General features: G+C 38.6%; 1 protein-coding gene across 5 annotated transcripts in view; it reads left to right on the top strand.

Moving 5' to 3' along the window:
* pax7b (paired box 7b) overlaps positions 1–22,161 on the top strand; it is a 52,941-nt gene extending 30,780 nt beyond the window's left edge. For 4 of the 5 annotated variants that reach the window (XM_060936947.1, XM_060936946.1, XM_060936948.1 and 1 more), the window contains 2 exons: positions 19,067–19,316; positions 21,834–22,161. In XM_060936947.1, the coding sequence (XP_060792930.1) occupies positions 19,067–19,316; positions 21,834–21,949 (366 nt within the window). In that variant the 3' untranslated portion in view covers positions 21,950–22,161. Of the gene's footprint in view, positions 1–19,066; positions 19,317–19,900; positions 19,947–21,833 lie in introns of all 5 variants that reach the window. The other variant, XM_060936949.1, reaches the window with a different exon arrangement.
* Positions 22,162–26,328: the final 4,167 nt, after the last annotated feature.

Below are 26,328 nucleotides of genomic sequence, written 5' to 3'. Positions count from 1 at the left end.
CGGGCCTCGACGCTGCTTGTGCAGGGTTCTTTCATGAGCATTTGCCTCTTTATACACATGAAGCCAGTACATACAGCAAATTTAGCTCTATTTTATTCTGAATCTGATGTCTGCTTTATGTCCATTCGTGTGGTTTTGCATGACAGGATGTTTCATGTATTCTGCCTTGTGTCCTACTTCTTTCATGAACAATATGTGTTTGAAAGAAGCGCTCTGATTGTGGTTAATTCCTCAGTAATAAAAAATGGCTTATGTTGATGCTAATCACTGGTAAAAAGTAAATTATATACAATTATGCACCAGCATTGGACAGTTCTGCCCACCATAAGCAGCAAGATCGGACTAATAAGCATAAAATAAGATTGAAATGGTGTATAAGGAACAGAACATGAAATTGAAATTCAGTGCCTTATTTGTCTGTAATTACCCCCTCATTCACACACGTTTTAGTGCCACTTGCTGCCACCATACCATCAAGATGCATATAAAACAGATTGGAAAGTAAGATTCACTGTGAATCTATACTCTAGAATTCATTTTTAAACATTTTACAGGAGAAAATAAAGGATAAATTTGGCAGCTGAAAATACTGAATCAATATCGTCACTGGACTAAAGATAGCATTCTACACTGTTTAATATTTTCTCGGCTGAAATCGAATCGAATCCATATTCAAAGTTGTACCTCGGTAAATCTGACACTTACGTAAAATTGTTGTAAACCCAACAAATGATTAAAATAAGGAGTCTTGTTCATGTTCTTTGAGTTAGAATTGGAGTATGCTTGAGGTTTGTCTCCCTTCCATCTCTATGCTGTGAATGTTACCTCCCTCCACTTTTTACCCTTTCACCCTCCTGCACATGGCACATGTGGCAAGTCCATTAGGCCCTTATTGTGAGAAAAATTATGTCTTTTATGACAGGAGTATCATAGTTCAGCCAACCATCACACAGTGAGTCAGTGGCCATAAGAGACCCAGCAGTGCCTCCCAACACCAAAACACGTCTGTTCTTTTTAGATATACAGAGAACACATTAGTATTTGTATGTTCTGGTTTTCTACATCATCGTTTTCTGCTCCATTTTCAGCAACACAACTTTAGTGCACTGTAGTGGCACAATATGAACAAAAATAGCACATTGCAAGTACATTGCTACACAGTGTGTTTGCAGTGTGACGTAGTTTAGATTTAGTAAAAGAAATGGATCTCTTTTACTAATCCAGCATTCAGTGAACATAAATTATTCTCATCTCATCTCATTATCTCTAGCCGCTTTATCCTGTTTTATAGGGTCGCAGGCAAGCTGGAGCCTATCCCAGCTGACTACGGGAGAAAGGCGGGGTACACCCTGGACAAGTCGCCAGGTCATCACAGGGCTAACATAAATTATTACTGTTGTTATTATTATTTTATCAACTTAAACACAGAGAAAACATTTCTGGATGTTCACAAAACACAATGATGCAACATGTATGTTGTAGTATATTTGAATACTAATTTACATATTGTTGGTTTCTACCATATCAGTATTGAAAAAGCCAATATTGCATTATTTATAGACAAATTATAGACTGTACGGCCCTAGTAAGGGAAAAAAACAACCCAGTACCAGTCAAGTTTGGACTCCTACTCATTCATAGGTTTTTCTGTATTTTGACTATTTTCTACATTGTACAACCCCAATTCCAAAAAAGTTGGGACGCTGTGTAAACTGTAAATAAAAACAGAGTGCAATTATTTGCAAATCATGGAAACCCTATATTTAACTGAAAATCGTACAAAAACAACCTATCAAATGTTGAAACTGAGAAATTTTATTGGTTTTTGAAAAATATATGCTCATTTTGAATTTGATGTCAGCAACACATTTCTGAAAAGTTGGGACAGGGGCATGTTTACCACTGCGTTGCATCACCTCTACTTTTAACAACACTCTGCAAACATTTTGGAACTGAGGAGACCAATTGCTGTAGTTTTGAAAGAGCAATGTTGTCCCATTCTTGCCTGATATACGATTTCAGTTGATCAACAGTTCGGGGTCTCCTTTGTCATATTTTGTGCTTCATAATGTACCAAATGTTTTAAATGGGTGACTATAGAAATGATCCCTGAAAGTATAGTCTTAAATGATGTTTTAAATGGGAGACAGGTCTGGACTGCAGGCAAGCCAGTTTAGCACCCGGACTCTTTTACAACAGAGCCATGCAGTTTTAATATGTGCAGAAAGCGGTTTGGTATTGCCTTGCTGAAAGAAGGAAGGACTTCCCTGAAAAAGATTTTGTCTGGATGGCAGCATATTGCTCTGAAATGTGTATAAATCATTCAGCATTAATGATGCCTTCCCAGATTTTGTCATGTCATGTGCACTAATGCACCCTCATACCATCACAGATGCTAGCTTTTGAACTGTGCACTGATAACAAGCCGGATGGTCCCTCTCCTCTTTAGCCTGGAGGATGTGGTGTCCATGATTTCTAAAAAGAATTTCTACTTTGATTCATCAGACCTCGGGACAATTTTCTGTTTTGCCTCAGTCCATCGTAAAAGAGATCGGGCCCAGAGAAGCTGGCGGTGTTTCTGGATATTGTTTATATTTTGTTTTAACTTGCATTTGTGGATGCAGTAATGAACTGTTTTCACAGATGATGTTTTTCTGAAGTGTTCCTGAGCCCATACAGTGATTTCCACTACAGACATGTGTCTGCTTTTAATGCAGTGTCGCCTGAGGGCCTGAAGATCACAAACATCCAATGTCAGTTTTCAGCCTTGTCTCTTGCATACGGAGATTTCTCCAGATTCTCTGAACCTTTTAATGATATTATGGACCACAGATGATGTGATCCCCAAATTCTCTGCAATTTTACAGTGAGGAACGTTATTCTTAAATTGTTGCACTGTTTGCCCATGCAGTCTTTCACAGAGAGGTGAACCCCTCCCCATCTTTACTTCTGAGAGACTCCACCTCTCTGGGATGCTCTTTTTATAACCAATCATGTTACTGACCTGTTGCCAGTTAAACATATTGGTTTAAATTTTTTTTTTTTTAGCATTACACAACTTTTTCAGTCATTTGTTGCCCCTGTTGCAACTTTTCTGAAACATGTTGCTGACATCAAATTCAAAATGAGCATATAGTTTTCAAAAAACAATAACATTTCTCAGTTTCATTATTTGATATGTTGCCTTTGTACTATTTTCAATGAAATATAGGGTTTCCATGATTTGCAAATCTTCATAATCTGTTTTTATTTACGTTTTACAGTGTCCCAACTTTTTTGGAGTTGGGGTTGTAGAACAATACTGAAGCCATCAATACTATGAAATAATATATGGAATTATTTGCTAAACAAAAAAAAAGTGTTAAAAAACAAAACATGTTTCATATTTTCGATTCTTTAAAGTAGCCACCGTTTACCTTGATGCTTTGCACACTATTGGCATTATCTTAACCAGCTTCATGAGGTAGTCACCTGGAATGCTTTTCAATTAACAAATGTGCCTCGTCAAAAGTTAATTAGTTGATTAATTTCTTGGCTTATTAATGCATTTGAGATCAAACAGTAAATAATAAAAATACAGTAAATAATAAAAAAAATACAGTAAATAAAAATACATGGGAAAGCCGTGGCCTAATGGTTAGAGAACCAGCTTTGGGACCAAAAGGTCTTTAGTTTGATTCCCTGGAGCAACAGGAATCGCTGAAGTGCCCTTGAGCAAGGCACCTAACCCCCAAGTGCTCCCCAGGCTGCTCTGGGTATGTTATACATTGCTCTAGATAAGAGTGTCTGCTAAATGCCTGTAATGTAATGTAGCCCTATTCCACAACTGTAGTAATCCATATTATGTCAAGAACCGCTCAACTAAGTAAAAAGAAATGACATCCATTATTACTTTAAGACATTAAGTGTATTTTAAACAGACACTGAATTAGAATGTGTGTCCAAACTTGACTGGTACTGTGCATATAAACATTTATTAATATTAAATAAATAGATAAAAATTAATAAATTGCTTGCATTAAACAAAGAAAATCTTTAGTAGTTGTGTTTTAGGGATGTACAGACAAATGAAAGGGATCATGAATAGTGTCTTTCAATAATCATGCAACCATGAAGCCGCTTAGTAAAGTCTTGGGCCACCACGAGATACCAGAACAGCGTAGCATCAATGCACCTTGGTATTTTTGGAATTGCACTAAAGGGATGAACCCCAAGTCTTCATCACCTAAGGTGTTTTGATGATGGTGGTGGAGAGAACTGTGAAAACTCGTATAGATGTGCAATTGGGTTGCGACTCAATTGAGTGCTGTTCAGCCCTCTTGTCCTGTGAATGGGGGTGGGGTCATCCTGGAAGAAACCACTCCCATCAGAATAGATGATTCATTATAGGATAAAGGTGATCAGTTAGAATAACTTTGTAGTGATTTGCAGTGTTTTCCCTCTAAGAGGAGAAGTGGACCCAAAGTACTGCCATGCCAGCCAAATTAGGCCTTTTAAATAACAGCAGCACCAGTTCCACTTTTACCGTTCTCTTTCCCTTGTCTCTGTAGACCAATGCCTATGGATTTTTTTTTTATCCCCTGAACTCTCAAATGCACATTCTTTTATTTAATGAATAGTTTAGCCAGTGTTTTACTTCTACTATATCCTTGTCTATGTAGCTGTAGAAAGATTGCTCTAGCTGACAATCTGGTTATGTCTTGCATTCACATTGGCAACTTAAGAATACTCGCTCTGCTGTTCTTCCTTACACATCACATTAACGCACAAGCATCAGGGTCACTGAATGTGCATGCTCGTTAACAATTTTCAGTCCTATTTACTCATAGATGTCATTTTATTCACTGTTCCTACTAAAACATTTGCCAGGTGAGCTTTTTCAAAGCTCCCACATTCAAAAGCACATAGACTTTTTTGTCTTGCTATCTTGGTTGAAAATTGCAGTTGCTTGGGTACGCTCACCTTTATACACGCCGCAGAGCATGGTAGCATGTAAGCTGTTTAATATGCCCTCATTGTAGTCCTACACTCATTTATTGAAGTTTCTCATGTCAATCGTCACCAGTTTATATAAATGTCAGCGAGCCTTTGGTCTTATTTAAATTGTGTTTTTTTTGCAATATCTCAGCAAATTAGTCCTTTCAGAGTAAACTTTGTACCCCAAAGTTATTCTTGTCAAAATAAAAAAAAAAAAAAAAATAGCCCACTGATTTTATTTAACATGTGTCCTCTTGAAAAGAGAAATGGTTATGACATATCTGAATGAGACTTTAATGTATTAAACAACATTTCTCTTGACTCATGCCATGAAGAAGTTGATATCCTCATTCCTGTGGTTGCTGTAACAGTGGAAGTGCCTTGTTCAGAAGTTCTTGCCATAGAGAACGTCCATGCTGAAACACAGATGGGCAACACTTTCTTGTTGAGGTGCAGACAGACCACTTTGTTAGCGGGGTGGAATGGAGGGAAACGTCTGCTCCATGGTAAAGAGGTGGCGGTTTGCCAGACTGTAACCTAATCCTACTGGGCTCACTACCCCAACAGGTGCATGCTATCGGCTCACGCATAACACTTAGCCTTTGCCAAGTATGCACTTTCTCACTACATTTCTGGAAAACATGGTATGACCCACACACTTTTATTGCTCTTAATAATTTCTTCCATACTTCCACTATATTGTTTTAAGTTCAATTTCCTGACGTCCTAGAAGACACAGAGACTGCCTTGGTACTTACGGTTGTGGTCTTGTTACTGTAATACTATTTCTGTTTTTATTTTGAACCCTCTCTGATACAAACCACTGTTGTAGGATTCTAACCTTTAACGTTTAACATCTAACCCAATTACCCTTTGACTTGAATCTTTTTTTTTTTCTTCTAAAAGTACAAAAATGATTAGAATAAAAGTTCAGGGTTTGGTGCGATATAATGTGTATAAAGTGTGAAATAAATGCTGCAAGTCATCCACATTTTATGCAATTAAACCTCTTGTTCTCAGAAACATTTATATCCACCATACAGGAAGGAACCTGTCACAGACCCCCCCCCCAAAAAAAAAGACAACAACAACAACAACAACAACAACGACGAATAAACATACATAGAGACTTGCAGTAGATGTGGAAGGAAAGGAGGGATGTGGTAGAAGAGAATGTAATTTTGCAGTAGGAAGATTTGTGTTTTGGAATGAAGGAACTCTGGCTAGCATTTGATGTTGGGAAGGGAGAGTGCCTAGGCTGGGTTTCAGCGCTGGGGGATCAGAGGCAGAGCAGCGTTCACCCGCGCTCCCTTTGATCTGTATCCCCGGGCCTCAGCGCCTGAGCCGCACACACACTAGCCCAGGCCTCTCCAGTGATTCCTGACAACTGTCAGCTAGAGATAAGGGAGGGGGGACTCAAACCTCGCTCGCCTCTCCCATTAGCACCGCTGCCACTTTAAACTGGATGAATTATATTTAAGAAGCCCGCACAGGGGTTGCCAAAAAGGAAACTGTTATGTGCTGGGGGTTGGGGTGTATAGGGAGAGAACGAAATTCTGTATGATTGAGTTTTGGCCGCTCATGTTGTAGCTTCCATCTTTCTGATGAGACATTGTGCACCTGCATGTCAGTGGGCGAGTTTGTCTCCAGTTAGTGGTGTTTTAAACTTCTCACCGGAAAGCTGTCACGGTTTTTCATCCACAAATCAAAAGGCGTAATAGATACACATATTTACATCACTCCCATATTCTGAGCGCAAGGAAGGAAAATGCTCATTAATTAAAACTTGTCTTAAATATGGATGCTGTTTCAATTTGGCAAGAATTAAAAAGTAAGCAGCTTTAGAAAGAAAAAAAAAAAAGATGAGACCTGCTTGGAAGCTGCCAAAAAAAATCAGAGAATTTAAAAATCATGCCCACTGGCAGAATGTTTTCTGCACAAATTTATTCCCTCCTTCTCTCTCACACATGTTCTTTCTCTATATGCTTTCACTCGGACTGAGTGGAATTCGTGCCCATAGAGTTCTCAGGTCACACAGACTGACTCCCTATGGGATTGTAATGACGCTGTGGGCTGTACTGGTGGCCCAATGTTTAAAGGGTTTATTTCTATCGAAATCATTCTGTAGTAGCTGTTGAATGAAGGCTATATCAATATATTATGTACAATATACAGTGCAAGCACACCGTAAAAATTGATGAGCTGATTTTACTTAAAAAATTAGTGCAACATTTTTGCATCCATAATTTTATGTAGAAAATGTATACATTTTGGGGTCATTTTTACACATAAAATTAAACTAACTTTACTAAAAAAAAAAAAAAAAATCTGAATTTCACTTCATGTATTTACTTAAAAATATGGGTTTCTCCAGCCAGTACAATTAAGCTGTTTCATTTAGACTTAATAACTTTCAAATCATCATGTCCAGAAAACTAGATCAACAGTACTGTTAACTAGCAAAAGCACATACGTGCAAACTGACCGACTTCACGATATAAACAAATAAAACCCGAGAAGTTTTAACACGGTCGTATTTAAGAACATCTCTGGTAAAAGACTGAGTTAATTATTTGAAAAACTGACCCCACTTAGATTTGCTAATTTATCAGCGCTAGCTCCACTTTGCTAGCCGAGGCTGCCTCATGTTCCCTGCCAAGCCAGCCTTGCAGTCAAAACACCTTTTGATAGAGATAAACAACACCCTGTAAAACATTACGTCAAAATTAACAGTCTGATGTGCTCTTACCTATGCAATTCTTACTTTCGGTGTCGTGGAAAACGCTCTAAATGCTTCGAAGCTGACGGAGTATGGTCTAATGGTGTGGTGTCAGAAGATCTCAAAAATATTTAGTTTAGTGTTCCCAAATCTCCTGAACGTAGGTATTGCTAAAAATGATAATGGTTATGCAAAATCTTAAAGACGCTTAACACAAAATAATGAGCTGTACTTATTCTTTTAATTGAGCCGAGTTCAGATAACAGCATTTTAGGTAAAATCTTCTCTTTTTCAATTTTTACTGGGCTGAAGAATCATTTTTTAGAGTGCAGGCATAGTCAGCATTCTCATGAGATTTCTGATGTCTTAATGATAGGCTGACAACATGTCTGATGAAGGAAATTGCACGTGATGACTGTTTTGTACTCAAATTCTCATATGATGCTACATCACCTTCTTCCTCTATTCATACCTCTTTGCAGTATTTCCACTTTTTTTTTAAATGCTCCCTCAGTGATCTGTCTTCTAGCCTCCTTCTCTAGTTGCCCTTTCATTGTCCTCGGCTCTGTCATTCTCTCCATCTCTTCCTGGAGAGTGTACATTATTCCCCATACGTAGATGAAAGTCCACAGCGAACAGTGAAACCACTCTTTAAATTCGAGAGTGTGGGTGATTGTGTGGGTGTGATATATATCCTGCAAAAAGTGAGCTGTTGCATCCTGATAAATAAGAAATATATATTGGAATGCAATTTATATTTATCACATACAAGTGGCTTATATAAATTTCACCAAATCCTAAAAGAGGCGTATTACACATCACGTGCATTAAAAAGTAGATGTAAGATTCAGGGCTACTTCTTATTACTGTAAAAGGCACAAGATTACTTTTGCTGTTGTCTTCCTGAATGGTTACCGACATATCAGTGCAGTTTATGGCTTTTTCCATGAGATGTATTTTCTGTATGTCACAAGTTCTTGAGTTATATAGATAATATATACTTATATTATATGGAAACGAGTGTTTTACTGAGAAATACACCACTCATATTTTTCATACAAGCTACATCCAGGACATTGAGAACCAAAATCGTGACATCAATCTCTATATGTCATTCGTGAGGATATTGATGAATTGTTTTGATAAATTTGGGTACTTTTTGTTTGTGAATTAGTCTTTGTAATAAAAAGAACATCACACATTGGCTTGAAGATATGAAGTTTATCTTCTCGTGTTGAAAAACTTGCATTTTTCATACGAAATACATCACGGATCTGAGTGACATATTTAACAGTTATTCTATGAAATCGAGTCATACATGAGCTGATAGCTGATGAGACACGTAGCGCCAAATTGGCTATAAGCCATGTTCGACGAGATTGAGTGGAATAACTGTTTTATTCTATCCATGTTCACAGGATTTTGAAAAACAGAGCATTTTTATTTTTAGGAAAATTTGATCAATAAAAACTTTATACAAAATGTCAGACAAAATCATTTCTGCTTAGGATGTAAACAAACCGGCGAAATGACACCAACAATTTGTGAAAAATGCGATAATAATAATTCTTGGGAAAAAGAGATACATTCTTACCATCAAATACTTTTATTCCATATATATATATATATATATATATATATATATATATATATATATATATATATATATATATATATATATATATATATGGAATAAAAATATATGGATATAATAAAATATAATAAAAAATATAAATATGGAATATATATATATATATATATATATATATATATATATATATATATATATATATTTTTTTTTTTTTGTATTTTTTGGGGTTTTATTTTCGAGTAGAGTTTTTATTTTGTTCTTGGTTGGTTCAGCAACATGCTCCACCAATTTTGTTTTTCTCTACTCATGGTATATGAGCTGATAGCCTTGTAGTAGAGTAGCCAATCAGAGCATGAATTTGCTCATATCCAGTGAATGTGGATAGAATATTTCCTAATATTTCACTCTGATGATGTCGCTCCCAATGTTTTCCCGCTGACTAGATGCACGTTGTCAAAATGGCGAACCGGTTCAAAATTAAAATTCATTTCATTAACTTGTGTTTTTTTGTGTGTGTGTGTGTGTATGTGTCCTTATAATATAAACAACATTACATGGAAGTGTAAAGATATGAAGTTTATCTTCTCATGTTGAAAATATTTTCACTCATTTGCTTCGCTCACTCGTGAGTATGTTCACCACTTGAAGATAAACTTCATATCTTTGTGGAACCAGGTAATATCCTATATTTTATATATATATATATATATATATATATATATATATATATATATATATATATATATATATATACAGGATATATATATATATATATATATATATATATATATATATATATATATATATACACAGGATACCATCAAGGTGCTCTATATGGATTCCTCATCCTAGATTTCATCTATGGCCATTTCATGCTAATTACAGGAGCTCTGTAAATATTTTATTGCATCTCCATGTGTTTATAATGATATCAACAAGAAGTAATGTCAAGAATGTAATGTTAGAATATGAATACTTTTATCATCATTGTTCAAATACAGTGAAATTCAGAACATTCAGTAATTAATATTAAGAATATTGCTTCTTTTTTTTTTTTGTTAGGGTAGTTTGTGGGGTTACTGTGTCTGAACAGTAGGAAAGCACTTACAACAATTATGGATGTGCACATGCCACCATGTGGAAGGTTGCTTCAGTGTGCATGCAGTGTGTTAGTTCCAGATACCATCCTGACAGGCGTGAATCTGTGATTATTATTACAACCTTACAAACCACTAACTTTTCACTACAGTCTTCCTTATTTCAGTCTTGCTGACTGGATTTAGATGGTTTATCGTATCACTGGATGCTTGTTGTGGTTTTTAAAAAAAAAAAAATATATATATATTGCTACAATAGGTTTATGGCCTACACGCTTGAGCTGTACTATCTCTCTTTCCCCACACTAAGCACTGCTGGAGTCCCCATCTGGCCTCCGCTAACTGTTCTGCTCTCGCTCCCGGTCTCCAGCTGAGAGTTATTTCACTGTTTATTTACATGTAATTATCTCTATGAGGTGCCGATATTAACACTGTCAAGAACAATTTGACCTGACATTCTTCACTGTGCCTGCTGCCTGCTGTTTATAGCAAACAGCCCCCATCCACCCACCCACCACCCCCTCACTCCTGCCTCCACCTTGCATTATTCTTGGAGCCAGTTACCATGCCTTGCCCTCCCATCCACTCTTATGAAATCATTTTAAGCAATCGTTTAATTTAGCAGAGGCGGCCGTGCGAAGCAGACAGACTGAAGCAGCTTGGAGGTCAGAGGGGGATGTTTGTTCCTCTGCCTGAATTCATCCCACACTGCTGCAAACATATTGGAAAAAGTAATCGGATTGCAGTGCGTTCTTGCCCTGCACATCAACCCAGTAGGGTGCATTAACCTTTGGTTAGCGAGAGGCCTCGTAGCACTTTAAGATATTTAGGAAGTGCTGTTGCTACTAAGATGATGTTTGCAGTGCATTATTTGCTATGTTTGAGGGGATAGAAAGGTCTTTATTTTACCTAATACGTCGTAGTAGTTGCTATGAATCCTGCATTTATAATGCTTTGTATAAGCATATCAGATGCTCGCTGGCCGTGCTGTGAAAATTGTGCATGCAGACACTCATTTTAGTTTCCAAATCTGTCATTGCTTAACTCTTGAATATTTTCTATTGTGAATACTATCAGTAAAAAGCTTATAATCTCTGCTTTCCAAAGAAGTTTATCTTGTTAACCTCTATTCAGTACTTTGGGAGTAATGACAGGTTGAAGTTGGTACAACAAAGTAAAAACTCTGCTCTCGTATGTTGGGAAACCGCTGGTGCTTTTTGAGTCACGGGAAAGTGCTCAGGCTCTCTCTCTCTCTCCTGATCAGTTTCTGACTGGATTACTCATGAATATCAATCAGATAACTTTTATAGGGATGTTCTCTCGCTCTCACTGTTTCTGATGAAGTATTCAGCAAAATTTTCCGTCAGCTACTTTTAATGTTATGATTCACAGGAGACTTTGAAGTGAGTTTTCATAGCTTTACCTACTTATTTTTTTTCAAATCAAACTGATTCATGTAAATAAATAACCATTTTAGGATGTAACTGAAGTTGTTTTGATGAAAAATATTGAGATCTTAGTGGTCGGAATGATATTTAAAAAAACCAGAAGTCAGAAACACGAGTGTCAATTTCAATTCAATTAACTGGGATTGTTTATTGGATGTGGCTCACACAGTTTTTTCAAGGTTCACCTTGAAAGCTGTGAATATTAATCGAAATAATAATTTATATTCCTTCATATAAACACTAGTAGGTCCTACTTTTGAGAAATACAAAGGCCTACAGAGCACAAAGACGGTAATAGAAATATTCTTTCATTACTTTTTTATTGAGTGTACCGATTTGATATTTTTTTCACCTATTCAGCATAATTAATACAAATTAAAGGCTAATTTGCATAATTTGTTTTTACTAATTTTTCAAACTTTGTATTCAGTATACAACCATCTATGTGCCTGCCAATTTCCATGTGAATATCTTGGAAAAATAAAAAAAGTTATTAAGAAAAAAACATTTGATCTCATTCGTTAATGAGGCTCATTTTGGACCTTGTGATCCTCATACATAATATTACAACATTTTTCTAAAAATTAAGCTGTTTTTTTTCAATCTTTGATTTGTAATGTCTCAAGAGCAGATAAACATATTTTAGTTCTGTAAAAAGTATGTTGTTCTGCATTCAATTCTGTATTCAGTGAGAGCCGTTTCAAGCAATTTGGATTGAATTTGAATTTTCACCTGATATGCCTACATTATAAATATTTTTACACATAATTAAGTTTACATATAAATATTTTACAGAGCATACATAGCTGTGCAAAAATGCATTTATAGTACATTATGAATATGGAAATATGAGCAAATTTTATTTCAAGCTAAACATTTGCTGGTCCATGTAGACATGTGACTGCTACAATATGCAATAAAAATATCAGTTTTCACCTCATACTGTAACCCTAGTCACATCTAGTTGGTATGAATTATGCCCTATGGTGTGACCACCCAGTCTTTCCTCATCCATCAGTCATGGATTAAGTCTGTTAGTAGGCTGTGTTACCATACAGGGTTAAAAGAGCCATATGCCCAGTATTTCCCATAGCTAACGTGTTGCTAAAAGTGACAGCTTGTTTGGCTGCATGCTAATCGTTCTCATCAGGGCCCAGCTTGTCAGTGCCCACTTTCTGTCACTGTCAATCACGTACCTAATTTGAAACAATTAAAGTCTCCCTAAGCGCCTCTCTCCTCTTTTCCTCCCCCTCGTCTCATTTTATTTCCTTCTTGTCTATTTCATAGACCAACCGTTCTCCCCCTTTCCTCCTGTATCACCCCTGTCCCCTCACTGGGTATTTTATTTTTTATTTTTGGCTGATGCCCCTTTTCACTTTCAATTAATGTGCAGTGGCCCATTAATGCAATGACACATGGGTAAGGGAAGAAATCATCTCTGTCATCTGATCCCTACCACTGTGTTAGAGGAAGAGAGAGTGAAGGAAATATTGACTTCATGAAAGAGAGACGGAGGATGGATCTTCTAATTAGCTCCAGCCATGACAAAACAGTTAATTGAATGTATGCAACTGGGTTTATTTCCTCTGAGAGATGACCACCTCAGTGACTGAGTCCGATATCAGGAAGGAAAAGAAGAGTGGACACACATGTTGTCATATGGCTGATATAGCTGCTTCGTGTACTTTCTTTACATTTGCGTCAGACCAGTGCTAAGTCTAATTTCATTAATCCACATTCCAATCTACGGTAAGCATTCACATGATGTTTACATAGTGCATGATATTTAAAGGAGACCTGAAGTCATTTTTAAACTTGCTTTATTTCTTAATTAACGTGTTATTCAGTTACATTTTCGGTTTTAGTAACCTTATATCGTGACTCGTATTGGCAACTAATTGCAATTAAATATTATACTCATCAGCCTATTTGGTTTTCAGCCATGTTGAATTTAGTTCATTTGGTCCACGGCAGGCGTCACTTATCTGTGCGATCTTCACGAGACTTGTGCGAGACTTCGAAACGTGAAGTGTCAGCCAGGTGTCAGTGCCGCCATTTTGAAAACTGTTTTCCAAATGAAATATTGCACAAAAATGAGTTTAAATGATGATTACTGCCTACTTTTTTCAAACTTTCCTGACTGCTATCAAAACAAACAAAACTTCCGGCTTGATTACATCAGCATTCGAAAGAGGGCGCGCGCATCTTTTGACAACGTTGGCAGATGTTGGTCACTTTGATTTCTGCTGTACGTTTTATTTCCATCCTACGATGTCTCGCACAGGTCTCAGCGCATCTCGTTTATGGCCATCGCTTTGACATATGGACTGATATATTACAGAGCATATTTCAAACACTCATAACTTGCTATAGCGGTGACAAAATAGCTATCAAAAATGCATTCCTATATTTAATAAAATGAGATAAATAGAATTTTGATAATAAAAAAATTGCCTTTGGTTCTCCTTTAAGACTAATGACCCCTCAAATTTTCTCAGATCAGACCGAAATGACATCAGAATCTTACATTTCTTGGCCATAAATGTGTTTGCTTGCACACAGTCCTTCCAATTGAGATCATTTGCTGGTAGATGGGGGTGTTGGGATTTGCAGAAGGATTATGGGTGCTCTCTGAAATGCATCTGCCTGCTGGAGAATGGCATTATTTTCTGCTTTAATTACAGCTGCATTGCATCAGATATTCCTGCCGAAAACGAAATGTCGCTGTATATGAGTGAGATGTTCTTGTGTTTGTGTCTCTTAGGAGCACAATGTGTCAGGCGTCCTAATCCGACAAATCCCATATCTTTTGGGAGGTGTGTCATTTTTAAAATATATTTCTACTGAAAATGATCATTCCACATATTCGGTCGTGTAGAGTCTGTGTGGGTGTGGTATAAAGTGTCTGGATGTAGATAAAGGGAGGATAGAGCTCTGTGCTGTGGAGATAACCTTCTCACACCTTGTGTGCTGCTTAAGGCTGCTCTTTGTACAGATGACCCTTGCTTGGCTACACAACATCTTCCTCTGAGTGAAATGTGAGCCTACTCCTACACTCCTGCAAATCCAGCCTGTCTGTGTGTGTGTGTGTGTGTGTGTGTTGAAGAATTAACACAGAGAAGTGCTATCTTCTCTGCAGGCAGGCATACCCTCGGGCAAGCACAGTCCTCCAGGAGTTTTTGTCTCCCCCTCTCCTCCCCTCGAGTCTTTTCTTCTGCCTGTCTCTGTCCTCTTCTCTGCTTGAGCGCAAGGAGATGCAGAGCAGGTGGACAGGCCGATTGTGAAGATGCTTATGGCCTTCTTTATTATCATTAACGCCATTGTAGCACTGAGCTCTGCAGGGTGCTCACCCACGCCTGCGACAACCTCCTACATCGTCTACTTAGGCCATTTGTTCATCATTTATTCAAAGTGCTCGGTTGGTAAAAGCGTTTGAAGGAAAAGCATAGTTAGAGTTTTATTATGTATTCTGCCTGAAGGACGATAACTAATATGAGTTTTCTGGGGGGGGGGGGGGGGGGGGGGGGGGTTTCTTCAAAAATTATTTTTGCTGCAATCCAGTTTTGTAATATTGGAATAAAGGAAGCATATGCTTTACCATGGGAAGCTATACTTTCAGTTAATATTCCTCTCATTTTAAAGAGAAAGGACTAACGAAACATTGTCATATCAGTCATGTGCCATTAAGCCTGAGCCTGTCTGTGTTACACTTAATAAAATTCAACAAGAAATAAACCTGCGTCAAACATTTAGTTAGACAAAAATTATAATTTGACAGTTAAGGAAATTAAAAAAAAAAAAAAAATGAGCGCACCATTCATTAATCTGAAAGGATGCACATTGTATCGTTTTCCAATTTTACATTTTACAAAGCCACAGCCTTGACTTTAGAGCATTAATTATTGTTTTATTGTTATTTGGAGAGAAATCACTCAGTAAAAGGAAAGAGTAGGGTAAGAGAAGAGGGATGCCTGGAGCTATGTCTTTTAAACTGGATCTTGCATGGCATTATCTACTCCTGCAGTTCTCCAAATGAAAGGAGTGAAAACCCAGCTACTGCAGAGAGAGAGCGAGAGAGAGAGAGAGAGAGAGAGAGAGAGAGAAGATTGGAGGGTTGTAGGGGTGGAAAATTTGAAAGGAATAAAGTTTAGTGTGTTTCAGACTGCCTTGTATTTGTGTGTGTGTGTGTGTGTGTGTGTGTGTGTGAGAGAGAGAGAGAGAGAGAGAGAGAGAGAGAGAGAGAGAGAATGTGCATGTTTATACACAAGTACGGTCTGAGTTGTCACCTAGAGCTCATGGGGTTTGAGAGCTCTACTGCCCGGGGATGCTGTTTGCCATCAAGCATGATTGACAAAAGTTCTCGCTTCCTTCCACCTCCATATCAGATCCACGAAGGTTACACATGTGGAAAGAATATTGATTTTAACTTAGTGATGGGAGTACAGCAGGAAGTAATAGATTATAACCTCCAGCCTGAACAAGCTTTTGACCTTGTTCATTCCTCACCATCTTAGGTCATCTTATATTCATCTTCAGTTTCGTCTCAAATTCCACATCTAATACTGTTTTTCTATCATGGCTATATTCAATATCAGAAATTATTCTATCCACATTCACTGGATATGAGCAATCGCATGCTCCAATTGGCTACTCTGCTACTAGGCTATCAGCTCATATACCATGAGTAGAGAAAAACAAAATGGTGGAGCGTGTTGCTGAACCAACCGAGGATGAAATAAAAACTCTACTTGAAAGCAAAACCCCAATAAATAAAAAAAATAAGCAACAAAATATGGTATAAAAGTATTTGATGGTAAGAACGTATCCTTTTTTATTTTTCAAGAATTATTATTACCACATTTTTCACAAATTGCGCCTGTCATTTTGCCGGTTTGTTTACATTCTAAGCGGAAATGATTTTGTCGGGCGTTTTGCATAAAGTTTTTATTTATCGAATTTGCAAAAAATAAAAATGCTCTCTTTCTCAAAATCCAGTGAATGTAGATGGAATAAAACAAATATTCCACTCAATCTCGTCGTACATGGCTTATAGCCGACTCGGTGCTACGTGCCTCGTTGGCTATCAGCTCATGTATGATTAGATTTTGTGGAATAACTGTTAAATGTAACATTATAATATTAAAAAGCAGTGATTCTTGTAATTATTCTAATGATTTTCCAGTAATAGGCAGTGAAGACTGTATTGAGTGTAAATGCGTCTAACAGAGCCTGTCTTGGTGATTCTGATTTTTTTTCTTCGGGCTTATTGTGCAGCTTTTATATCGCCTGTGCTAATTTCATCTGGTTGGCTCTGTGCCCCATGACACGCCTGGCACCAGCACACTGGGCATGATGAGAAGCCTGAGCTCACAGCCTTCTCCTTACCCTGTTCTGATCCTGCTCAAAGTTGTTCACTACCTCTTGCCATGCTGGAATATTCTCCGTTCGCCACTTTAATTGATGTCAATAAGGTTATGCTAAATTTGAAGATTTGAATAATTTATCTTTCAGAAGCATAATGCCATCACCGAGGTTACAGGCTGCTTAAGCGCAGGGCTGAATAGAGGTGTCAGACGCCCGGCGCTCTCTCTCAGCTCTCGCCCCGGCATTCTGCCTCGACACCCGTTGTGCTGCAGCTTTTGCTCATCTGATTAAAACTCCACTCCTGCCGAGAGTTTGAGAATACACACGCTGCTGCTTTGCTATTACCCAAAATTACCTCCAATTACACCCAAATGCAGGTTTAAGGGAACACAGAGGATTATGGGGTTTCACGACTTTATTATAGTTGATATCCTGTGAAAAAAAATATGCAACTCTAAAACTAAAAAGCGTATATAACTGGAGTTCATAATGGTAGTAGGGATTTATTTGTGGAATTATATGTTATTTAAAAGAATAGGAATACAAAACAGTTGAACATAATGCTCAGTCAGGTTTAACCTCATCTGTATGTTGAAACCCCCCACCACCACCTCTCTACTCCCCTCGGTCAGGCGATCGGATGAGTGGGCACGACCCCACAGCCCCATACATGAGGTTCAGCTCTCAGCAACGTCATTGAGACTGAGACGCCCATAGGCCACCACTTTCACACAATCATCCTCCTTCCTCTATGCACACCAGGAACTTGCTTGTTGCTTTATGTTTTCAATATAATTCCACCGATGTAAGTTTTCCTGTAACCTTTGGGTGGAGGATATTAAACTAAATTAACTTATAGGTTTAGGTCTTGCATTAACCTCTCCATATGCCCATTGGTTGGGCTAACGCAGAGAAGTTTTCAAAATTAGTTTATGAACTTGCAGGTTGTATGGACCTTTTGCAAATAGCCCATGGATGTTGTCAGAGCTGCGCATGTGGGCCTGGTTTTTGCTCTCTGCAGCCCTGTGAAGGGCTAATTGGTTTAGCAGGCTGGGGCCTGAGATGGCCAAAGGCCAGTGGGGCGTAACGAGACGCAACGGGAACCTGATGTTCAGGAGGATGCTTTGTGTCGGCCTGTAGATGGGGAGCATGTGGCAGACAGAGCAGCTTCTACAAGTAGCTCTATTCTCTTTCTCTGTCTCTCTCTGTGTGCACTTTCCTACCCCCACCCCATGCCTTCCTACAGTACCTCTCACCTCTCTCCTCCTCCTTTATTCATTTTTCTCCATTTATTCTACTCATATTCCTTCCAGCCAAGTTCCCCCTGACATTTTGAGAACATGGTTATGTCGGGTTAAAATTGTGATCGGTTGGACAAAGCAAGAATGAAGAACTCTGTACAGTTTGATTTGCGACAAATATTAAGTTAAACCCAAATGATAGCCTGCACCCTGAGACCAATACTCCAAGCTGGCATTGGTCTCCGGGGATGCCTAATGTGAGCATCTATTATTTGAAACATTTTAATCATTCATGAGGTCTGATGGCTGGAGGCCTCTGATTAAACCCTCCCTCAGAGCTTGTTATGTAGTCAGCCTCAGCTCACACAAACCTGGACTGTGCATATACTGTCTCTTTTTCTGGTCCCTTCTCTCCATCCTCCATCTTACCCATTTGTGTTATTTACTCTGACAGCTGTTTTCAAGCCACCAAACACTCCCTCGGGATGCCCTGAAAGGCGGCTGTTGTACATCCACTTAACCCTTTCCAATGCTGAGGCCTTGTACCTTGCGAGCTTGTTGTAATATCCAGTGAACAACGTGAAATAAAGGGTTGTGTCGATCGTAAGCCAAATCTGTCATTCCTGCAGGTTATGAGCATCCTGAGCAACCCAAGCACCATGGCTCCTCAGCCGCAGCACGACTTCTCCATCTCACCCTTACACAGTGGACTCGAGGCTTCCAATCCTATCTCAGGAAGCTGCAGTCAGCGCTCAGAGCCCATCAAGACAGCAGAAAGTCTGGCTTCATCTCAATCCTATTGCCCTCCCACCTACAGCTCCACCAGCTACAGTGTGGACCCTGTCACAGCTGGCTACCAGTACAGCCAGTATGGCCAGAGTGAGTACATCACCCACCCACCCAAACTCATAATCAGCCCTAAGGTTTTTAACAGTGGATATTGGACATCCCATTGACCCAGGCTATCGATTTTGGTTTTCTAGTAATCTAACTGTAAAATATTTACTTTGAAATACCTAATGTATATTTTCCTCATCAGTGTAACCAAAATAATGAACAACACACAAATGCAACCTCTTTCCAATCCATGCTTGAAGGATGAACTTCTTGCATGAACTCTTACTCTGAGGTCAAAATCTTTCTAACATAAATGAAGTGATTAAAAAATTAAATTAAGAAAAAAAAGGGATTTACCTGTCCCAGAGAAAACCTGTCTTATTCACAAAAATGCACTGGGGAAAATGGAAGCTTAGCGTGTGCATGCTGCCAGGAGATGAGTGTGTTTTCATTTGTGTTTCGTGCCTGGAAGTGCCAGATAGAGCATCTCTTGGAGAAAGAGGTGAGACAAAGTATATGTTTGCGGCAGATTTAAAGAGTAAACTTGGGATGACAGAGAGCAAAAGGGTTCCGACAAGAGAGCAAGAGAGAGCACAGAGTTAAATCGTTGGTGATTACTTTGCCAGCTGTCAGGCTAAGCATCTACAGTAAGGACAGTTGGCCCACCCACAGGTATGCGCCTGCTACCGTGCACACTGCCTGCTCGTGACAGGCTCAGTTCTCCGCATGCTAACACACGCTAGCGCATGTTAAACCTCACTTACTGTCACACTGACAGATGCCTGGCAACGTCTAACATCTTTCTGCCCCACCCTGCTGCTGCTACACACCACAAAGGAAGCAGGAGAGGTGAAAATTACCTTCACCAGCCAGTGATATCAAAGGACCTGCCAAGCATCTGACACACTTGACAGGCCAGCAGATAATGCCAACGTGCTAATTCTCATAACTGGGAGAGGGTTTTTTTTTTTTTGATCATTAATAATGAAGGCTTCTGTTTTTTATTTCCTCTTGTCCAGGTATATAGCCTTTGTGATTACAGATGTCATTTTGATTCAGTAATTATTGTGTGTAAACGTCTTAAATGGCTCATAAATATACCATTTGCTCCACTTTCTTCTTCTTCTTTTTTTAATTTTAAAAATAGGGCTCAAATGAGGCTTTATGTGTACATAATTACATTGAAAGTCCTCACTAGCCCAGCCTTGTGCTAACTTAATAATACCCATTTCCACTTTGACTATGGGTTAAGCATCGAGGGAGGCCTGGGTAGTTTTTCTGTTTTAAATGGGAAGTAGCTAGAAGGGGTTAATTGGTGTTTCCTTGGTTTTATCCCCAGGCTACACTAGCTCAACACTGCCGTTAGTTTGTCCTCACAACCTCCTGTCCAGTTCCTTTTGCCTTTTTACACAAACCCAATGCTTTTAATGTTTTTGGCTTCTGCGGTTAAATCGAAACCTTATGAAGTATAAGCTTGATCAATACTCCAGTCTCAGGTAGACTTTCTGCACCTTTTGACCCTGGATGGGTGTGCAGGTTAGTCCTCACACATGATCCTGATAAAGATCACCAAGCAAAGCATATCTGTGGATCAGCCCAAAGAGCTTGTGCCCTCCAGTGCTGTGCTAGTCACACCAGATTGGGTGTATAAGGTCACCTATCTCACAGAAATCTCCCCCCTCTGTACATTATTGCACTTGCTGTGGAAAATTACAAGAGTTATTATCCATATCAATTTTATGTGATTGTAAATAACATTCATTTTCAGTAACCGCTCTATCCTGGACAGGAAACAGACTATGAATGAGCCTGATGAACACACTCATTCACAATGCAGTCAGGTCAATAAGCCACCTGTTTTTGGGAGATGAGAGGAAACCAAAGAATGTGAAGGAAACCCACGTGCACATTGTACAGACTCTCCATACAGATATGACATGACATTACAGGCATTTAGCAGACACTCTTATCCAGAGCGATGTACAACATACCCAGAGCAGCCTGGAGAGCAGTTGGGGGTTAGATGCCTTGCTCAAGGGCACTTCAGCCATTCCTGCTGGTCCAGGGAATCAAACCAGCAACCTTTTGGTCTCAAAGCTGCTTCTCTATCCATTAGGCCATAGCTTCCCCCAGACAGTAAGCTAAACTCTGAATCAAGCCCTGGAGGAAACTGCGGCGAGAGGAACCCTGGAGCTGTGCAATGCTACCCGCTGTGCCACAGTGCCATTCTAATTTCATAAGCTTACTTAAGAGGAAGTGGCAAAAATTGTCTTGCTTTCAAAATGCCATGTATGTCCAGATCTGATACTAGATGATGGCGTGTGGAATGCAGAGAATCGATATGACAGAGATAATAAGAGATGCCCAGAGGAAAACTCTGTATGACAGGAGTGAATGACAGCAGGGAACAGGTGGCTCATTTATTTCCCCAAACAACCATCAGCTGCATATTAGTAGTCAAGAGATGCTCTGAATAATTCTGCTCTGAATAACTGCAAGATGTTAGGACTCAGAATTCATATCCTAAAGACATCCCTGTTGTTTGGCTTTTCCCTGCAGCTGCCGTAGACTACCTGGCTAAGAACGTCAGCTTGTCCACACAAAGGAGGATGAAGCTCGGGGAACACTCAGCCGTCTTGGGACTGCTACAAGTGGAGACGGGCCAGGCCTATTGACAGACTCGTCCTCTGGAACATCACTTCTCTTTTTCACCAGCATCCCTCCATCCACTGTGCTGTGCGAGAGAAAAGAGAAGTAGCAAAATTCATAGACAGCCTTAGACCCCTAACCTATGGCTGAGTGAATACAAAAGCCATTTAATAAACAGACACTATAGTGCCACTTCTCATCTCTCTCCCTGTCCATCCCATTTCTCGTCCCCCAGTGATCATTTCCACAAAGAGACTCTTTCAGGATTTCGGAGGGGAAAACAAGCATCTCAGCAGTAAATGTTAACACACAGGCCACGGTCCTATTTGGACATGATTTGGTCCATGTTAAAATTTAATACGATTTAAAATGATGGTATTACCTTTATATTTGATATAATGATTGTGGTTGTTTCTATTACTGCTGCAGTTCTTATTGTTAGAACATTTTGTTTACATCTTATATTTGCCTTTTTTGGTTTCTCAGCCACACACACGTACACAGAGAGGCTGGTAGCAGTTCAGGTTGTCCGCATTGCAGGTTATTTGACCTTTTAATCTGAGTTTGATGGCCAGAGAGATTTGGACCCGTCAGTGGGGTGTCTGGCTCAGCGGAGTCTTCTGGGAAGGTCTGGTCAAAAAGGACACCAAGAGTTTCCAATCCTTGCCCCTTTGTTCCCACATGGATTATCCACAAAAAAAAAAAAGAAAAAAAAAAAAGAAACACCACAACAGTTAAAAATGAAAACAGTCCTAATGCGACCCCTTGATTTACACCATAAGCAGGTTTTAGAGACGTTTATCAGTATTATTTGTGTTTTTTTTTAAAAATGCAGTAAGATAATATTGCATTCCTGAAGCATTAAATGCAGGTTTTTATTGAAAAACCCACCCATTTCATTTACGTATTACCACTATGAGCTTATAGTAATGTGGAATAGTTTACAAAAACATGGTACTTTTCAAGCTGTGTCAGGACAGTCAGTATAGTTCCTCTCTCTCTCTTTTTTTTTTTAAACATTGTCTCTATTACTTCAAGGTGCTACATTCCACAACATGACTTTACTATGTCTTGGGACCTATACAGTGTATTATTTAGCATTCCACCATTGTCTTGCACTTTCCTTTTCTTTCTTTTTTGTTGTATGCAGTCTCGATACTTCACAAGTTAAATGTTAAAAATGGGATGACCTCGCAATTTTCATTTAAATACTGCCATAATTTTGTAACAGCCTTTGAAAACACATTCTTTTGGTGCATATTGCAGTAACAAGCATATATTTGAGCTACACTAATGTCATAGCACTTGTTGATAACTGGTCACTGAAAAGAATGAAGCGTATTATACTATACAGGGCGAATTTGTTGTGTATGAAACAGAAAGTGTGGGTGGAGTGACCAGAAATGATAATGCGTACATTTTAATATAATGCATTCTGTTTCCCCTCTTTTGATAAATTTTCTTGTTTCAACTGCAGCGAGTATGTAATGTAAAGAATGTAAAGAAAGTAATTTTACTTCACATAAATAATTAGTGGTTTGAATTTACTGTTCCCTTCGTCTCTCCATAATGGAGTGTCTTACTCTTTACAAATCATTCCATCAACCAAAAGACCACTAAATATATGATGAGCCAAGAATAATATTTATCTGCTGTCCAGGACCTATGCTTATTCCTGTCTTGTTTGGCATCTCATTCCACAGTTTGGATGTATACATACACCATTCCGTCAGGACGTTATAATGAGGTGAAATGAAGGTGGTGGTTTTCTAGAACCAATATATTAGGAGTCAGAAATTGAATAGATGGCAGGACAAACAGAAAACAAGACAAACTCCCTCAGGCACGTGACCATGTGCCATTAAAGACTGATAGCATTTCATTTAACACTTCAAATATTTTGTAAAAAATAAACGAAGAAATAAATATAAAGAAGGACTGTAAAAAGTTTTTAGTGTGTAGCACTCATTTCTAACACAGTCGACCTTTTGGATATTGAAAGCACTATATGAGTTCCAACATTTTCTTTCTAGCATCAGTCCCCCCCGTCACATTCCTATATAGTTCTTTCTTAAGCAACTGTAATTTGCTTTATCTTTCTGTTCAGCATGTATGTATATTATCATGGCATAATTTATTCTGCTGTATGAAACAATAGCATAATGGGAACTTGTATTGGTTTTCCTACATTCAGCCTGTTGGTGTCTTTACTGTAGCACTGTTATTGATTAAAGTTTTGAAAACTGGACAAGCAATTCTTTGTGAATTCTTCTGCAATTATGTTGCTCGCATGAACCATAATACATTAGCAGTTGTTGAAAATCTTGGGTAATTTTTTTTTTTTTTACTTCCAATTCCCATACTAATATTCCACTACATATTTTCCCGAGCACATGCAGAGCTGACACAGCCTACATGTATGTTTTAATCACTGATATTTCAACTGTCATTTTAAAGGGGTGAAAGATTTATTGGCATGTATCATACATACATACATACATACAGCCGTTTGATCTCGCTACAAACAGCAATCATGATTTAATCCTCTTCTCCACAATGCAGTGTTTTTCAGCATATTTGAAGTCAAGTGCATCTTGACAGTCAGAGTGATTTAAGATACTAAAAATAGTTGGCAGTAATTGAGCCGAGCTATGAGGGAATAAAGAAGAGCTTAAAAGCAGTGTCACAACACAGATGCTTCAGTGCCACTGCCTTCACAGAAGGCTTGTGTAATGGTTCAGTAGCCCCAGGCCATGTGCCTCGGACCTGACCATGAGGGCATCGCCTGAGCACAAGGCCTCTGAACACATGCCAATGTGTGCTGTTTATGGCCTGAGACTCATGAGCCTGGAGAGTGAGCAATGCGATGACCACTTCTTCAAACACCTTGAACACCACAGAGAAACATTCCTTTTGTGATTATCAGAATTACAGGAAAATATGTATCATGAACAGTCCGTCAGGAGCCAGTTGTGCATCCTACAGCAGTTGCGTGCGATGATGAAATGTCACTGGTATTTGGTTTTGAGCTGAGGAGTCCCTCTTTATGATTCAGCTGTCCATGGTATTTTAGCTGTCATAAAAAGTCATTTCACATGTGAGCAAAATTGCTATCAAGAAAACAGCTGTTGTGTTGTTTAAAAATTATTTCTTTCTATCATGTGTTTAAGAAATGTCATTAAAAAACAGAGACAGGGAACAGCAAATACAACAAAACACACACACACACACACACACACACACACACACACACACACACACACACACCTAATGAGAATTTGAGTGAGAATGATGGAAAATTGAATGATGAATTATGCAGGATTATTTTATTAATAATAATAATAATAATAATAATAATAATAATAATAATAATAATAACTTGTTGCTGCTGTTGTTTCTATTATCTATACAGGGTTAGTCAAAATTATGTTAACACTTAAATGGTAGAAACCATTTATTCACAAAACATACATCATATGTGCAAGATGATTTACAGGACGGTCTCAACCTGTTCACCATCGTGTTCAACACACAAAAACCAGCGAGCAAGAGTACCATTTAAAGCCCGGACACACATTTCATGGGGAATAGCTGATACCACAGTCCTTATTCTGTCCTTGAGGTCATTGATATCACGAACTTTACTGCTATACACATGCTCCTTCACCATACCCCATAACCAGAAATCACAGGGCGTAAAAATCAGGGGAGTGTGGAGGCCACGGCAACAGTTCACCGCAAGCTATCAATCAACCTGGAAATGTGTGGTCAAGATAAGCATGAACAGTACGGCCAAAATGTGGCGGTGCACCATCCTGTTGGAAATGCCCCGCCAATTGGATCTGTCATGGAAGTTCATCAATGGCGTACTACTGCACCATCTGTAAGTAGACGTCTGGTGTCACTGTTGAGGTGTCAAAAAAGTAGGGCCCAATTACACCAGCAGTGGTCATGGTGCACCATATATTCAGGAGAAAAATAATCCAGTAGTGTTAACATAATATATATTTTACACACACACACACGAGCAATCGCACACTCTGATTGGCTACTCTACTACTAGGCTATCAGCTAATATACCGTGAGTAGAGAAAAACAAAATGACGGCACTTGTTACTGAACCAACCGAGGACGAAATAAAAACTTTTTTCTAAAGCAAAACCTCCCAAAATACAAAAGAGCAACAAAACATGGAATGAAAGTATTTGATGGTAAGGACGTATCTTTTTTAATTTTTCAAGAATAATTATGATAACATTCCCAAATTGCTACTGTCATTTTGCCTGTTTGTTAAGTGGAAATGATTTTGTTGGACATTTTGGATAAAGTTTTTATTCATGGAATTTGCAAAAAATAAAAATAAAAATGCTCTGTTTCTCAAAATCCAGTAAATGTGGATATAACA

Source organism: Neoarius graeffei, chromosome 13 (genome assembly GCF_027579695.1).
Source record: "Neoarius graeffei isolate fNeoGra1 chromosome 13, fNeoGra1.pri, whole genome shotgun sequence".
Classification (NCBI taxonomy): domain Eukaryota; kingdom Metazoa; phylum Chordata; class Actinopteri; order Siluriformes; family Ariidae; genus Neoarius; species Neoarius graeffei.
This window is presented reverse-complemented; position numbering and strand designations above follow the sequence as displayed.